The sequence below is a fragment of the Cyprinodon tularosa genome, unplaced genomic scaffold (genome assembly GCF_016077235.1).
Source record: "Cyprinodon tularosa strain WSP-4 unplaced genomic scaffold, ASM1607723v1 ctg352, whole genome shotgun sequence".
Taxonomy (NCBI): Eukaryota; Metazoa; Chordata; class Actinopteri; order Cyprinodontiformes; family Cyprinodontidae; genus Cyprinodon; species Cyprinodon tularosa.
Genome location: NW_024039066.1, coordinates 912376 through 929230, shown reverse-complemented (window position 1 = coordinate 929230; position 16855 = coordinate 912376). Strand labels below are relative to the sequence as shown.

The following is a 16855-nucleotide window of genomic DNA, read 5'->3' as shown; positions in this document are numbered from 1 at the left end:
TCATCAGGTTTGAACCTTTTTTCCTGCAAACAGAAACTTTGCCTCATTAGAGGCTTAATGGAACCTTTTAGGATGTTTTCTGTTTTTGTGAAAGACGTGCTGGACGTGCAGCTGCTGGACTTTCTGATGTAACAGTTGTTTGTTTGGGCAAAGAAAGGGGGGGGGGGCAGGAGGAGGAGAAACAGGAGGAGGAGGAGGAGCAGCGACTCCCAAACTTATATAAACTCAGCCGGAGAGAGAAGAAAACAAACCCAGAGAGGAAAACCCTGGAAAAGTTCTCTGATTTCCCACCGTTCCTGAAGGCACCATGAGCCACGTCGACGTGAAGAACCTGAAGCTCTCCAAGTTTGAGGAAGAACATTATGATGAGTATGAGCGCTACAACCTGACGGACAAATATGCAGGTGAGGAGAAGCTCTGTGCAGCAGCAGGAGGAGGTGGAGGAGGAGGAGCAGGAGGAGTGACTCCTTGTTGTGTTTGTGTTGCAGAAGGTTCGGCCCGGAAAGGCAGAACCAAGAAGGAGGCCAGTGAAAACACCAACCGACAGAATCCTGCAGGACATGAGAGGAAAATCACAGAGAAGCTGCAGAACAGCGAGAAAAAGGCGAAGGAGTGAAGCCTGAGGTAGAAGCAGGATTATAATCCATGACAGGTTTTAATCTGCTTCCAATCCAGGCTGAGCGAAATTACAGCCTTTGATCTAATCCAGAGATCTGCTCCTTTAAGAAGAGTTTCACTGAAATAAAACTGATCACCAATCATCCCGATCGATCCTGTTCATCCCGATCGATCCTGATCATCCCGATCGATCCTGTTCATCCCGATCGATCCTGATCGATCCTGATCATCCCGATCGATCCTGTTCATCCCGATCGATCCTGTTCATCCCGATCGATCCTGTTCATCCCGATCACCCCGATCGATCCTGTTCATCCCGATCGATCCTGTTCATCCCGATCGATCCTGATCGATCCTGTTCATCCCGATCGATCTTGATCGATCCTGTTCATCCCGATCGATCCTGTTCATCCCGATCGATCCTGATCATCCCGATCGATCTTGATCGATCCTGTTCATCCCGATCGATCCTGTTCATCCCGATCGATCTTGATCGATCCTGATCAGCCCGATCGATCCTGATCGATCCTGTTCATCCTGATTGATCCTGTTCATCCCGATCGATCCTGATCATCCTGATCGATCCTGATCAGCCCGATCGATCCTGATCGATCCTGTTCATCCCGATCGATCTTGATCGATCCTGATCAGCCCGATCGATCCTGATCATCCCGATCGATCTTGATCGATCCTGATCAGCCCGATCGATCCTGTTCATCCTGATCGATCCTGATCATCCCGATCGATCTTGATTGATCCTGATCAGCCCGATCGATCCTGTTCATCCTGATCGATCCTGTTCATCCCGATCGATCCTGATCATCCCGATCATCCTGATCGATCCTGTTCATCCCGATCGATCTTGATCGATCCTGATCAGCCCGATCGATCCTGATCGATCCTGTTCATCCCGATTGATCCTGATCATCCTGATGGATCCTGTTCATCCTGATCAATCCTGTTCATTCTGATCGATCCTGATCATCCCGATCGATCTTGATCAATCCTGTTCATCCCGATCGATCTTGATCGATCCTGATCATCCCAATCGATCTTGATCAGCCCGATCGATCCTGTTCATCCTGATCGATCCTGTTCATCCCGATCGATCCTGATCATCCCGATCGATCTTGATCTATCCTGATCAGCCCGATCGATCCTGATCGATCCTGTTCATCCCAATCGATCTTGATCGATCCTGTTCATCCTGATCGATCCTGTTCATCCTGATCAATCCTGTTCATCCCGATCGATCCCGATCGATCCTGTTCATCCCGATCGATCCTGATCATCCCGATCGATCCTGATGGATCATTTAATGCTCCCATTTAATCTGCCGATGGCTTCTTTAAGGAACCATTGAAACCAGTCAGCTCTGCTCTCAGCCTCCTGATGGCAGACATGTTTCTGTCCCTTTGCCATCCACACTTTTATTATTAAACTGTAAAAAAGTATCTATTTATTTATTCATCTAATTATTTAATTCTTTATTAACAATAAGGTTCCTGACTGAGTTGTTTCCTTTCATCTGAGCAGGTTAGTAACATCAAAGGTTTAGATCATTTCCATGTTGATTGTTTTACCGTCCAATCATTGGTAGATCATTACTAACCAGATCAGAAAATGTGAGTTCACTCTATGCAGCGCGGCTCTACGGCGTCTGCAGATGAGCCAACCTTTAAGTCAGAATGTGAAGCGGATCAGAACCGGCAGCTCATCCTCCATGTTTAACCCTTTACCTGCCGGGTCTCTCTCTGCGACCATGTGACCTGACCAGGTGTGTTTTCCCTCAGGGCGGCTCGGATGGCTTTTCCCGGTAACTGACCACGGCGACAGAGCGAGGCGTATGGATGATGGGAGTTTATAGCCACTCTGCATAGGACAGATCTTAGCACGACCAGGAGGCAGCAGAGCCAGACCTCCTCGCCCCTCTTACCCGTCTGTGGGCGTGGTCCTGACATGACCACGGCGGTGCGTCTGGGATGATGGGATGGCAGCTCGGACACTTTGTGTTTTTATTGAAGCCTGGTTTTATAGACATTTTAACATTAAAGGATCCTAAACACACCATGCTCTGCCTTTCTGTCTTTATTCCATCAGGTGCAGATAAACTCTGGATTTGTTTATTTTAATGCAGATGATGTCATAATCTGACTCAGCATGTTTGTAAGAGTTTCAATAAAACCTTCAGATTAAAAAGCAGGAAATAAACAAACATGTTTATTGGTTGGTATCGTAGAGATGAATGATTCATCAACTGTTTCAAACATTTAACAACTGGATGTATATGAGCAGCATCTAGTCCCTATAGATCTATCCCCAGACTGTTATAAATATGAAGGCTGTAATGCCACCGGTGGCCTGGGATGAGGGGCGGCGCTGTTCGCGTTACAAGCATAAAGTCACCAGAGAAGAAGCCGATGCTAATCCCAGGTTAGCTTGTGGCTGTTATCCATCCGACCTGCTCGGTAATTTCTTCATGTTTTTATTGTTTCTGTTTATTTTAGTTCCGGTGTTTCTGACGGAGCGGAGGTCCGGTTTGAACCGGCGCAGACTGGATTAGCTTAGCTGCTGCTAACAGCTGGTAACCGTTAGCTGCTAGTTTTCAACATGTTTAGCTTTTATCGAACCGTCTGAGTTCTTTCAGTGCAAAAGTTTATCTGATTAGTTTTTAATGTTTTTTTTATTAAACCGTTTTTAGATTTTCCGGAGGAATGCAGCAGTTAGTGAAGCAAACCTCTGGTCGTTTCTATCTGCAGATGTTTTTATTGCTGCTGCTCTTCAAACATCTGGCGGACCTCTACCCTCTGTGATGCTGAGGGTGGAGGTCCTTCCTGGGTTAGGGTTAGCAGCAGGGAGCTTCGGTCGGTCAGTGGCTGTGTGACGTCATGCCAGGTCTGGTATGATCTGGTTCCTCCATCAGGTAGATTCTCCTGATGGAGGTTTGATCTGCAGCACAAACATCTGGAGGAACATCTGTTCTCCGAAAACCTGTTGTGAACTCATGGAGCAGCAGTCTGAGCAGCTCCTTCATGGGGAGATTCCCAATATGGACGCTTCTCCTTCTTTAACTCATCAACTGTTTATTAAAACTTTTCTGTCAAACTTAGAACAGCTTTAAACAGGAACAACGGAGGGACTGAGGCAGCGGGACCGACCATGTGATGACGTTCATCACTGGTTTAATGTCAAACCATAGAAGAAAAAAACAGGCAGATAAGAAATTAATTTTTTAATGACGTATTGAATCAGTGTGACGCTGACTAAGAAGATAGGGAACCAGGATTAAGTAAACCTGGCTGACAGCTAGGCTGCCCTGCAGTAAATCACCACGGTAACTGATGCGTTACCTGCAGTAAATCACTGCGGTAACTGGTGTGTTACCTGCAGGAAATCACAGTGGTTACTGATGCGTTACCTGCAGTAAATCACCACGGTAACTGAAGCATTACCTGCAGTAAATCACCACGGTAACTGATGCGTTACCTCCAGTAAATCACCACGGTAACTGATGCGTTACCTCCAGTAAATCACCGTGGTAGCTGGTGTGTTACCTGCAAGAAATCACTGTGGTAACTGATGCGTTACCTGCAGTAAATCACCGTGGTAACCGCTGCGTTACCTGCAGTAAATCACTGCGGTAACTGGTGCGTTACCTGCAGTAAATCACCGCGGTAACTGGTGCGTTATCTCCAGTAAATCACAGTGGTAACTGGTGCGTTACCTCCAGTAAATCACTGTGGTAACTGGTGCATTACCTACAGTAAATCACTGCGGTAACTGATGCGTTACCTGCAGTAAATACTGCGGTAACTGGTGCGTTACCTGCAGTAAATCACTGCGGTAACTGATGCGTTACCTGCTGTAAATCACTGCGGTAACTGGTGCGTTACCTGCAGTAAATCACTGCGGTAACTGGTGCGTTACCTGCAGTAAATCACTGCGGTAACTGGTGCGTTACCTGCAGTAAATCACTGCGGTAACTGGTGCGTTACCTGCAGTAAATCACTGCGGTAACTGATGCGTTACCTGCAATAAATCACCGTGGTAACTGGTGCGTTACCTGCAATAAATCACCGTGGTAACTGGTGCGTTACCTGCAGTAAATCACCGTGGTAACTGGTGCGTTATCTCCAGTAAATCACCGCAGTAACTGGTGCGTTACCTGCAGTAAATCACCGCGGTAACTGGTGCGTTACCTCCAGTAAATCACCGTGGTAACTGGTGCGTTACCTCCAGTAAATCACCGTGGTAACTGGTGCGTTATCTCCAGTAAATCACCGCAGTAACTGGTGCGTTACCTGCAGTAAATCACCGCGGTAACTGGTGCGTTACCTCCAGTAAATCACCGTGGTAACTGGTGCATTACCTCCAGTAAATCACCGCAGTAACTGGTGCGTTATCTCCAGTAAATCACCGCGGTAACTGATGCGTTACCTGCAGTAAATCACCGCGGTAACTACCAGGGCCAAAACAATCGGATGAATCGAATATTGAAATAATCAGTCCAGTTCGAAGCTGTTTTTAGGAAGACGGTCAGACTTCTTACAGTGATGGATGACAGGCTGATCAGCAGTATTTTGGCCAAAGTCTTGAATGGATTGGATTTTGATTCATACAGACAAGCAGTCGGGACGCAGCAGACATGCATGAGCTGCATTATCTTTGCTGCTCTAACCGTATGTGCATCGCTGTCTGTAACCACCGGCTGTTCGCTGCTCAGCCTCCATTCGTTGGTTCTTCAGTCTAACTATATTTGCAGCTGTCCGGCTTGCAGTCATCTTGAACGCACCTTTCCTGCTCATCTGAATGTGAACGTCACACGCGTCACTATAGAACTAATCGATATCATTCCCTAGGCATCGATTTAGCAAAACTGTAAAGGAATCTATTAAAAATAGATTAAATATATTTTTTTTTTACCCAGGCTAATCAGCAGAGCCTCAGTTGTCCTCTAATCGCTGAGGAAACGCCGTCCTCTGCTGCAGGTTACTTCCTGTTCTTCTCTGGGTTTCCAGACATGTCAGCTGACACTAAGATCGCCGAGCTGCTCACTGAGCTCCACCAGCTCATGAAACAGACGCAGGTGAGTCCAGTCGGCCTCCTTCCTGCTCACCTGTCAGGTGTTTGGTTCTGCAGGGTGAATGAAGGTGTGTTCCTGTTTCAGGAGGAGAGATCACGCAGCGAACACAACCTGCTCAACATCCAGAAGACGCATGAGAGGATGCAGACGGAGAACAAGAGTGAGTCCAGCTGCTACCTGCTGATTAGCTTCATTCCTGACGATCGCAGCAGCTAATGAACCTGAGCTGACCTCCGTTCATTCCTAAAAAGTTTTTCCTTCCTCCCCCAATCAGTAGAGCTGCTCTTTCATCCAGGATCCTGATCTCTGGAGATCTGCAGGTCTCATTATGTCCCTTCTTCCTTTGAACACATCTTGATGAGTCCAACAGGGTGAACTCTTCTCTAACAGCCGGTCAGAATCTCTGCTTCCTCAGCCAGTCCTATGGAAGATGGATTTCCATCATCTTGGATGTCCTTTAGGAGACACGGTGCTGAAGGCAGCAGATGTTCCTCTGAATGGTACCAATGGTACCGCCTCCTACCGTCCCAGAAGAGACGATCCAGATCGTGGTGTTCCTCCAGTATGCTCTCCTCTGCAGGACAATATGCAGATCTGGTTCTCTGAGGAACGTTCTGTTATCCTCCAACCTTCTCTGACCCTTCCTCCATCCTGCTGATGTGTCCTTATGTCCAACTGATCTTTATCCAACTGTCCTCTGTCTTCTTCAGCGTCTCCGTACTACCGCACCAAGCTGAGGGGTCTGTACACCACCGCCAAAGCAGACGCAGAGGCCGAGTGCAGGTGGGCCTCCCCGTTTCCTCCTGATGCTTCCTGTTTCCTCCCATGCTTCCCGTTTCCTCCCATGCTTCCCGTTTCCTCCCATGCTTCCTGTTTCCTCCTGATGCTTCCTGTTTCCTCCCATGCTTCCCGTTTCCTCCCATGCTTCCCGTTTCCTCCCATGCTTCCTGTTTCCTCCTGATGCTTCCTGTTTCCTCCCATGCTTCCTGTTCCCTCTCATGCTTCCTGTTTCCTTCCATCCTTCCTTTCTCCTCCTGATGCTTTCCATTTCCTCCTGATGCTCCCCGTTTCCTTCCATGCTTCCTGTTACCTTCTGATGCTTCCTGTTTCCTCCTGATGCTTCCTGTTTCCTTCCATCCTTCCTTTCTCCTCCTGATGCTTCCCATTTCCTCCTGATGCTTCCTGTTCCCTCTCATGCTTCCTGTTTCCTTCCATCCTTCCTTTCTCCTCCTGATGCTTTCCATTTCCTCCTGGTGCTTCCTGTTTCCTCTAATGCTTCCTGTTCCCTCCCATGCTCCCTGTTTCCTTCCATCCTTCCTTTCTCCTCCTGATGCTTTCCATTTCCTCCTGATGCTTTCCATTTCCTCCTGATGCTTTCCATTTCCTCCTGATGCTTCCTGTTTCCTCTAATGCTTCCTGTTTCCTCTCATGCTTCCTGTTTCCTTCAATCCTTCCTTTCTCCTCCTCATACTTCCTGCTTCCTCCTGATTCTTCCCGTTTCCTCGTGATGCTTCTGGTTTCCTCGTGATGCTTCCCTGTTTCCTTCCATCCTTCCTTTCTCCTCCTGATGCTTCCCCGTTTCCTCCTGATGCTTCCCCGTTTCCTCTTGATGCTTCCTGTTTCCTCCTGATGCTTCCCCGTTTCCTCCTGATGCCTTCCGTTTCCTCCTGATGCTTCCTGTTTCCTCTAATGCTTCCTGTTTCCTCTCATGCTTCCTGTTTCCTTCCATCCTTCCTTTCTCCTCCTCATACTTCCTGCTTCCTCCTGATTCTTCCCGTTTCCTCGTGATGCTTCCAGTTTCCTCGTGATTCTTCCCTGTTTCCTTCCATCCTTCCTTTCTCCTCCTGATGCTTCCCCGTTTCCTCCTGATGCTTCCTGTTTCCTCTAATGCTTCCTGTTTCCTCTCGTGCTTCCCGTTTCCTCGTGATGCTTCCCTGTTTCCTTCCATCCTTCCCGTTTCCTCCTGATACTTCCCGTTTCCTCCTGATGCTTCCCCGTTTCCTCCTGATGCTTCCCTGTTTCCTCGTGATGCTTCCCTGTTTCCATCCATCCTTCCTTTCTCCTCCTGATGCTTCCCGTTTCCTCATGATGCTTCCCTGTTTCCTTCCATCCTTCCCGTTTCCTCTTGATACTTCCCGTTTCCTCCTGATGCTTCCCGTTTCCTCCTGATGCTTCCTGTTTCCTCCGTCGCAGCATCCTGCGCCACTCTCTGGATAAGATCGCGGAGATCAAGTCTCTGCTGGAGGAGCGGCGCATCGGTAGGTTCCCTCCTTCCTGTTCTTCACCTCCAGCTGCAGCATCGTTTCCTCTCAACGACCTTCTGCTCTTTAGCTGCCAAGATGGCGGGCGTCTACAGCGACAGCGACCCCCCCAGGAAGACCATGAGACGCGGCGTCCTGATGACGCTGCTGCAGCAGTCGGCCATGACGCTCCCACTGTGGATCGGCAAACCCGGAGAGAGGTAGCGTGATGTTCTATGGCTCCGCCCCGGTCGGCGGCCCAGATGATGCTCAGGTCCGTTGTCCCTCCCTCCAGCCCTCCCCCGCTGTGCGGCGCCATCCCGGCCAGCGGCGACTACGTAGCCAAGCAGGGCGACAAGGTGGCGGCGCGGGTGAAGGCGGTGGACGGAGACGAGCAGTGGATCCTGGCTGAGGTGGTCAGCTACAACCACTCCACCAACAAGTGAGGTCCAGACCCGGTTCTGCTGGCGGCAGGAGGCCCGTTAGAACCTGCTTCTCATCCTGTTCTGTCTGCAGGTACGAGGTGGACGACATCGACGAAGAAGGCAAAGAGTGAGTGGCTCAGAACCAGCAGGTCCATTCGGTGTTTGCTGAGTTCTGGAGGCCCGGTTCTCCAGCTCTCAGAACCAGGGGCGGCTTTGAAGCTGGGTTCTGGTTCAGAACCGTTAAAGCAGCTGCAGGTGGGACTCTGACTGTGGTTCTGGTTCCCCTCAGGAGACACACGCTGAGCCGGCGGCGGATCATCCCTCTGCCTCAGTGGAAGGCCAACCCAGAGACCGACCCAGACGCGCTGTTCAGCAAGGACCAGCTGGTTCTGGCGCTGTACCCGCAGACCACCTGCTTCTACCGGGCGCTGATCCACACGCCGCCACACAGGGTGAGCCGAGCCGCCATCATGGCGCGGTCCCGCCTAAAGCAGAACTTTTCCCCACTCTGACCCGTGTCCCCGGTTCTGCTGCGGCGGTCCAGAACCCGTCCGCTCTCCCTGTACCCGGGTTCCGGTCCGGACGGGTTCTGCTTGAAGCTGCTCTCCAGAACTTTGCGTCCGGACCGAAATAACAACGAGCCGCTTTCAGGTTCTGCTTGGTCCGGTTCTGGAGCGGGACCGGGACCGGCTGGGGAAGAGTTGAGTGCTTCTGTTGGACGCTGCTGTCCAGAACCGGGCCTGGACCGGTCTGCGGTTCTCTGGCTCTGACCCGGGTGTATTTGTGTCCAGCCGCAGGACGATTACTCTGTGCTGTTCGAGGACACGTCGTACGCCGACGGCTACTCGCCGCCGCTCAACGTGGCGCAGCGCTACGTGGTGGCCTGCAAGGAGAACAAGAAGAAGTGAGCGGGTGGACCCGCCGGATGGAACCGCCTGCCGGACCCGCCGGATGGTTCCGCCGGATGAACCCGCCTGCTTGTTCCTCCTGATGGTTCCTCCTGCTGGATGTCAGACTGGATTCATCCAAACATCCTTTTTATTTCTGTCATTTTCAAAGATGTTCAGTAAGGAAACAGAGAAATGAGTGTTTGGTTCCTCTGATCAGAGGAAGCATCTGCAGCCTGCCTGCGGTTAGCTCAGCGTAGCTTAGCATAGCATAGCTTAGCTGCCATGATGGTTGGACCTCCTGGAACCACAGCCTGGTAGCCTCAGAGATGGTCTTCCTCAGATGAAGGATCCAAAGCTGCTGTTTTCCAGATAATCTCACCTAGATGCTGATTCACAGAAACACTCAGATTTTATAAATATTTCTGTTCATTTGTTTGATGTTTCAGATGCATTTGATTAAATGATGTCATGTGCAACATTCTAAAGTTCTGTAACATCTAATTGTTCTTTTATTCCAATAAACATAATCTAATCTGTTTATATCTAACAGCCTGAAATCTCCCAGGAATGCAGGAACGGATTCTCCTGCGACGCCATAAATCCCGCTGTTATCGGGCGTTCAGCTGCATCGCTGCACAGGCTGCGTTTTTCCCGCCTGCTCAGCATCCAGACGACCGACAGGAAGCTGCTGGTCGTCTGGATGCAGGGAGGTCATCATGTTCAGATTGGCTCCCCTAATGAGATCAATGGAGGCTGGAGCTGCTGGTTGGTTGGAAATAAACCTAGCCTCCTGCTCCCCGAGGGGAGGGGCTAGATGCTCTGACAGTGGAATGACAATAAAGGCTGGGATCCATGTTAGTAGATGAGGAGACATCCATGGCTCCAGCTTTATCAATAAATCAGCTCTCTGATAAAGATCCATCCGCCTGTCCTCCATTTCATCCTCCATTCTCTGTAATACAGAATAAAGATGGAGAGAGATTATCCTGACAGGAAGAATAATCCTCACAATGTCAAAGAAAATCCACATCTGCTCCACATCCCGCACCACTAGGGGCGGTATTACACCAACTCGTTAACATTAATAAAACCAGAGAAGAAGAAGCGGGTTCTGTGAGCAGAGAGTTGGACCAGTTATGGCTGAAACGGTGAGTGTTTGGCAGATCTGCCGCTTTAAAACCTTTAATAGGATCATAAAGAGGTTCTACTGGGTTCTAAGACCAGAACCAGAGGCGGAGAACTTCCTAAATGACGAACATTTCCCCGTTTGACGAAAATCTGAACGAGCTTCGCTTCAAGGAGCCCGGGCTTTTCAAAATAAAAGTGTTTCCGGTTAACAGGTCAGGAAAAATCAGTGAAACATGGAGCGGCTGTTTCCCGCTTATTTTCTGCGCAGAATTCAGGTCCGATAGACTGATAACGGCGCAAATCTGCAGAAGACCTGCTGCCATGGCAACCAGAGAACCACCTGGGACCAGAACCAACCGGGCTTCCGGTTAGTCCCTGAATGTTTCACCGCCGCGATGCGTTCAGACCGCTTAATCCAGACTGCTCCATCTAGAACACTCCACCCAGACCATTCAATCCAGACCGCTCCATCCAGACCGCTCAATCTAGACCACCTAATCCAGACTGCTCCATCTATACCACCTAAATCCAGGCCACCTAATCCAGACCTCTCCATCCAGACCTCCTGCTCAAATCAAAGCCTGCAGCCTCCACTGTTCCTCCCCTCCTGCTCCGCTCCGACTTCCTCAGAGCTCCAGGAGAGCAGCGCCATATTATTTTTAAATTCATAGGAGCAAAAGATGCAGAAATAAACGCTTAATTTAATCTGACATTAAAATAATCCCCATCAGCATCCAGTAGAAGTTCAGTTTCTGCCCAAATATTTTCTTTCTGTTGTAGATTTCAGTAACAGTGATAACTGGGATCATCCATGGTTTGGAGGAACTCTCTGGTCTCTGCTTCTGACTTTAGACTGGATTTAATGAAAGTTTAAGCTTCTCGGTAGAAAATAAATATTTTGATGGAGATGAGAAATTTGCTTCCTGGTCTGTTGAAGGGCCGATAGTTTGCATCCAATCATCTAATTATATGGGCTTAGTTTGGGGGAATATATGAGAATTATGCTCTAATCTAAAAAAACTAGATGTTAATTTGATAGAACCTCCTTGAGGAGCCGGTAGAACCTCCTTCAGGAGCGGGTAGAACCTCCTTCAGGAGCCGGTAGAACCTCCTTCAGGAGCGGGTAGAACCTCCTTCAGGAGCGGGTAGAACCTCCTTCAGGAGCGGGTAGAACCTCCTTCAGCAGCGGGTAGAACCTCCTTCAGCAGCTGGTGGAACCTCCTTCAGCAGCGGGTAGAACCTCCTTCAGCAGCGGGTAGAACCTCCTTCAGCAGCGGGTAGAACCTCCTTCAGCAGCGGGTAGAACCTCCTTCAGCAGCTGGTGGAACCTCCTTCAGGAGCGGGTAGAACCTCCTTCAGCAGCGGGTAGAACCTCCTTCAGGAGCAGTAGAACCTCCTTCAGGAGCAGTAGAACCTCCTTCAGGAGCAGTAGAACCTCCTTCAGCAGCTGGTGGAACCTCCTTCAGGAGCAGTAGAACCTCCTTCAGGAGCAGTAGAACCTCCTTCAGGAGCAGTAGAACCTCCTTCAGGAGCAGTAGAACCTCCTTCAGCAGCGGGTAGAACCTCCTTCAGGAGCGGGTAGAATCTCCTTCAGGGGCGGGTAGAACCTCCTTCAGAAGCAGTAGAACCTCCTTCAGGAGCAGTAGAACCTCCTTCAGCAGCGGGTAGAACCTCCTTCAGAAGCAGTAGAACCTCCTTCAGGAGCGGGTAGAACCTCCTTCAGGAGCGGGTAGAACCTCCTTCAGGAGCGGGTAGAATCTCCTTCAGGGGCGGGTAGAACCTCCTTCAGGAGCAGTAGAACCTCCTTCAGGAGCGGGTAGAACCTCCTTCAGGGGCGGGTAGAACCTCCTTCAGGAGCAGTAGAACCTCCTTCAGGAGCAGTAGAACCTCCTTCAGGAGCAGTAGAACCGTGGGGTTCTGGGTCATCAGTTGGGTCTAACCAGGAGAACTGGATGAGATGTTCAGACCGGCGCTCACCGTAACCCGGGACGTCTCCTTTTACTCATTAGTCTTCAGTGGAGATCATGGTCCATTCAGTGCCGGCAGAGCCCAGATCACCATGCCTCCTCTGCTGTGCCTCACTGGCAGCTCTGATGATGCAGAACGTTCAGAGGAGACCTTCTACAGCGAGGGTCAGAGAAGAAGAGCTGAAGATAAAGGATCAGAACACTCAAAATTTCCCACAATGCACCTTGAAAAGTAATTATCATCCATCTTCACTAGACCAGCAGATCTATCCCATGATGCTTTGCAAGAGCTCTCCTCACAAAGCATCATGGGATGAGGTGACTAATAACAAAGATGGCGCAGTAACTGGAAGGAGGCGGAGTTACGTGACCAACGCGGTGAAAAGTCGTGATCGTCCGTCCGAACCAAGCAGGAGGAGAACAGCATGACGCTCTGACCTTTGACCTCTGTGCTCTCAGGTGTCCAGCAGTGACCTGCAGGAGCGGAGGCCTCCACCCAAACGAAGACGAGTTCTCAACCCAGCGGCGATCGTCCCCGTCCCGGTTTACTCCAGCAAGGTGCAGCAGCTCCTGGTTCTGGTTCTGGTCTCTGAGAGCGGCTCTGATGGTCGTTTGTCCTTCCAGGTCAGCAGCGGTCTGCGGCTGAAGCCCACGGCGGCGCTGCTCTGCGGCTCGGAGCGTTCAGGTGAGGTTCTATGACCCGGCAGGTTTCTGGCAGCAGGCGGCTCCGCCCCTCTGATCTAAGCAGCTTGTTGTTTCTGCCTCCAACCAGACGATGGTGCTAAAGAGAGCCTGCGGTCAGAGTTCTCCTCAGCAGCGCCGCCCGTTGAGCTCCTGGACTCTGAGGACGAAGCAGAACCTCTGCACCAATCGCAGCATTCAGAGAGACTAGCGTAAGTTGGGCCAGCTCGTGGACCCTCAGAACCAGAAGCCAGAACCAGGGTCTGTAATGGTCTTGTTCAGTTCCAGAAGAAGTCCTCGCTGTCCGTCTCCTCCCCCCCCTCAGAGCCCGGTCCAAAAACAGTCCGTTCAGACCCGGAGGAAGATCAGGTGAGTCCGGCCCAGAGAGTCCAGGTCCTGCCTGTTTCTGTTCTGACCCACGCTTCTCTTCCACAGTGAGATCGACAGGAAGCTCCGCGCCATCAGCTCCACCCTGTCGCCAAGACCTCAGCACAGGAAAACCAGACGGTCCGGGACCGACAGTGACGACGGCGATGATGTCATCATGCTGAGCCCCGGGCCCAGTTCTGACCCGCTTCGTGAGATCCCGTTGAAAATCCGCTACAGAACAGATGTCCACAAAGTTCTGGTGCTGCCGGTAAGTTGGACCTGAGAGGCTCCGCCTTCTCTCATGCTGATCAGAACCAGAAAAGGTCCATAGTAACCTGGTTTAGGACCAGTCTGGATCTGTCTGGGACCGTCGTCCTGGGGGGGCACCTTGGTGCTGCAATGGGCACCATCGTACTGGGGGGGGCATCGCCATCCTGCGGGGGGCACCATCATCCTGCGGGGGCACAGTCTCTGATCGTCCTGTGGAGACATCGTCGTCCTTGAACCCCAGTGGGCCTCAGCAGATGGCCGCTCACACTGAGCCTGGTTCTGCTGGAGGTTTCTTCCTGTTCAAAGGGAGTTTTTCCTCTCCACTGTCGCTACAAGCATGCTTAGTGTGAGGGATTGCTGAAGAGTCAATGAGTCAATGCAATCAGCTGGTTTTCCTTAGATAGAAAACTTTGAATCAATCTGACTGGATGTCATCCTGAGAGGGCGTTGTCGTCCTGCGGGGGCGTCGTGGTCCTGCGGGGGCGTCGCCGTCCTGCGGGGGGCGTCGCCGTTCTGAGGGGACGTTGTCATCCTGCGGGGGCGTCGCCGTCCTGAGGGGACGTCGTCGTCCTGAGGGGGCTTCGGCGTCGTCATCCTGATGGGGCGTCGGCGTCGTCGTCCTGCGGGGGCGCGTCGTCCTGCGGGGGCGTCTTCGTCCTGCGGGGGCGTGGGCGTCGTCATCCTGAGGGGGCGTCGGCGTCGTCATCCTGAGGGGGCGTCGGCGTCGTCATCCTGAGGGGGCGTCGGCGTCGTCGTCCTGAGGGGGCGTCGTCGTCCTGAGGGGGCGTCGGCATCGTCGTCCTGCGGGGGCGTGGTAGTCCTGCGGGGGCGCGTCGTCCTGAGGGGGCGTCGTCGTCCTGCGGTTCTGTCTCTTTCAGTCGACCCGGCTCAGTCGTGCGGTTCTGTTTCTTTCAGTCGACCCAGCTCAGCGAGGTGGTGGCCCAGCTGTCCGTCTCCCTGAAGGTTCCGCCCCATCGCCTCCAGCTGCTCAGGGAGGATCGGGAGCTGCCCTCAGAATCTACGGTGGCCCAGTTGGGTCTCAGCATCGCTGACATCATAGGTGAGTCCCCTGCAGGTTGGAGTTGGTCCTGGTTCTGATTGGTGTCCATAGGCGGGTCCAGAGGTTCCCAGTATTAATCTGCTCTGTTTGTTGGTGAAATATTACCAGAACCCAAACAGGACCAGAACCGGTTCTGTTGGTCTGATGTAGACCAGAATCCAGACCAGCTGACCCTGTGTCTGCTTCCTGTGCAGATTGCCTGGTGACATCATCAGAGGATCCAGACGGCAGCAGCAGCGCGGTCAGAGTGAAGCTGCAGAGCAAAGACAGAGATTCCTCCCAGGAGTTCTCCATCCAGCGGGTCAGGAGCTGCTCCTCCTCCATCGTCTCCGTCTCCACCTTCATGAGGAGTAACGCCTCTGTTCCTCCCCAGGAGGCGCCGCTGAGCTCCATCTTCTCCCAGTACCTGTCCGGCCTGCCTGCTGGCGCCGCCCGGAAGGTCCGGTTCCATTTCGACGGCTCCAAGGTGACGGGCAGCCAGACGGCGGCACAGCTGGACCTGGAGGACGGAGACATCATTGAAGTGTGGACCTGAGAAGAAAGCCGCCGGGTCGGTTCTGATGAATAATGTTTGAATAAAACCGACCCGGCGACGGTTCTGCTTTTTATTTGATCAGAATGACTTCAGTTATTGGATCAGTTATTATTTTGAATAAAGATTAGAGAAGAAAAAATGCTTCTGTGGAAAAGTTAGAAACCATCAGGGTCCGTCCCGATCCACCAGATTAGAGCTGCCGTTCCCACTTCCTGATCCCACTTCCCGTTCCCACTTCCCGTTCCTACTTCCCGTTCCCACTTCCCGATCCCACTTCCCGTTCCCACTTCCCGATCCCACTTCCCGTTCCCACTTCCCGATCCCACTTCCCGATCCCATTTCCCGATCCCACTTCCCGTTCCCACTTCCCGATCCCACTTCCCGATCCCATTTCCCGATCCCACTTCCCGTTCCAACTTCCCGATCCCACTTCCCGATCCCATTTCCCGTTCCCACTTCCCGATCCCACTTCCCGATCCCACTTCCCGTTCCCACTTCCCGATCCCACTTCCCGATCCCACTTCCCGTTCCCACTTCCCGATCCCACTTCCCTGATCCCAGCATTCATTGCGAGACCAAGCAAGCCGTGATCTGAGGAAAGGTTACTTGGCGCCGACCAGTGGTGAAAATTGGAAGTTCAGTTTAATATAATCCAGTCAGTGAATAGTTCCATCTGAAATAAATGAAAATAGTTGTTTTAATGGTTATTGAGTCAGATATGTGGCGGTAATGTTTAATTTATCTAAAGGTTTTTATCTGTTACTGATTAAATGGGTTTGGCTGGAATTTAAGGACAGATTCTAATAGATCTGCAGGGGGGGGGGGGGACTATAAATCTGATAGTTTATTTTTTTAATTGCTGTTTGGCACAATTTGCTTAACTAAGTATTTTTTGTTGTTGAATATTAGAGATTTTGCAGAGATAATTTACATAAATAGTTTAGATTTACTTCTATCTTTCTACTCCTATCATTACATTTGCTTTTATCTCCCGGTGGTTGGCTCCTTTATTCCACTCTGGATTCTCCTTTATTCACTTTATCATAAAAAAATTTAAAAGAAACAGTTTTGAAAAGTTCGGTATTCATTCTTTTCCTGCTTTGTGTGTCAACACACACGGTTGCTAGGCGACAGAGCGTGCAGCGGTGAAAGCTGCAGAAGGCTGGACCTGTTTGAACCTGCAGCCAAAACTTCCGGTTCCGGGTAGACCTGGTCCTTGGAGGATCTGGTCCATGAATTTGAATTCAGCCCTTCTGTTAGTCTAGAAATCACTGAATAGCTTCGCTCCATAATATCACAGATTGGTTGGCAGGGGATCAGCAGCCAGACCTCTCAGGTCCACTGGATCAGAACCAAACATGGAGAACAGCTTCTAGTTTCAATAATCTGGAATTAACTCCCAGAAAACTGTTAAGATGCATCAGGAACTTTTCCTCTTCTGTAATTTTCTGTTTTTCATGTTCAGCAGATTGTTACTAAAATTATCTTTTTCACCCAAACCGATATAAAAACAATAAATGCCAAATTTAATCAACTTTTTACTTTTTCTATTTTTGGGAGGTTGGATTTTTAATCTGTTAAACTGGCTT

At 50.8% G+C, this 16855-nt stretch overlaps 3 protein-coding genes across 5 annotated transcripts; all 3 read left to right on the top strand.

Annotated features, from left to right (window-relative positions):
- Window positions 1-233: 233 nt before the first annotated feature.
- Window positions 234-2688, top strand: nupr1b (nuclear protein 1b). The gene is made up of 3 exons (XM_038295212.1): window positions 234-404; window positions 489-624; window positions 2412-2688. The coding sequence occupies exons 1-2, from the start codon at window positions 308-310 to the stop codon at window positions 614-616; spliced, it is 225 nt and encodes a 74-aa protein (XP_038151140.1). The 5' UTR covers window positions 234-307; the 3' UTR covers window positions 617-624; window positions 2412-2688.
- Window positions 2689-2938: 250 nt separating this feature from the next.
- sgf29 (SAGA complex associated factor 29) lies at window positions 2939-9325 on the top strand. Of its 3 annotated transcripts, none has more exons than XM_038295286.1 (10): window positions 2939-3086; window positions 5637-5704; window positions 5786-5861; window positions 6412-6484; window positions 7895-7959; window positions 8033-8162; window positions 8237-8383; window positions 8458-8493; window positions 8656-8818; window positions 9158-9325. In XM_038295286.1, exons 1-10 carry the CDS (start codon window positions 2954-2956, stop codon window positions 9272-9274), a joined length of 1008 nt encoding a protein of 335 aa, XP_038151214.1. In that variant the 5' UTR covers window positions 2939-2953; the 3' UTR covers window positions 9275-9325. The 3 variants fall into 3 exon arrangements, with proteins under 3 accessions (XP_038151214.1, XP_038151212.1, XP_038151215.1); XM_038295284.1 differs by having other exon boundaries at window positions 5607-5704; XM_038295287.1 differs by having other exon boundaries at window positions 2978-3086; window positions 5546-5704; window positions 9158-9323.
- A 950-nt stretch (window positions 9326-10275) lies between these two features.
- LOC119790003 (nuclear factor of activated T cells 2 interacting protein) lies at window positions 10276-15405 on the top strand. The gene is made up of 9 exons (XM_038295288.1): window positions 10276-10404; window positions 12811-12909; window positions 12976-13036; window positions 13124-13244; window positions 13315-13401; window positions 13468-13669; window positions 14587-14731; window positions 14926-15032; window positions 15105-15405. Exons 1-9 carry the CDS (start codon window positions 10393-10395, stop codon window positions 15264-15266), a joined length of 996 nt encoding a protein of 331 aa, XP_038151216.1. The 5' UTR covers window positions 10276-10392; the 3' UTR covers window positions 15267-15405.
- Window positions 15406-16855: the final 1450 nt, after the last annotated feature.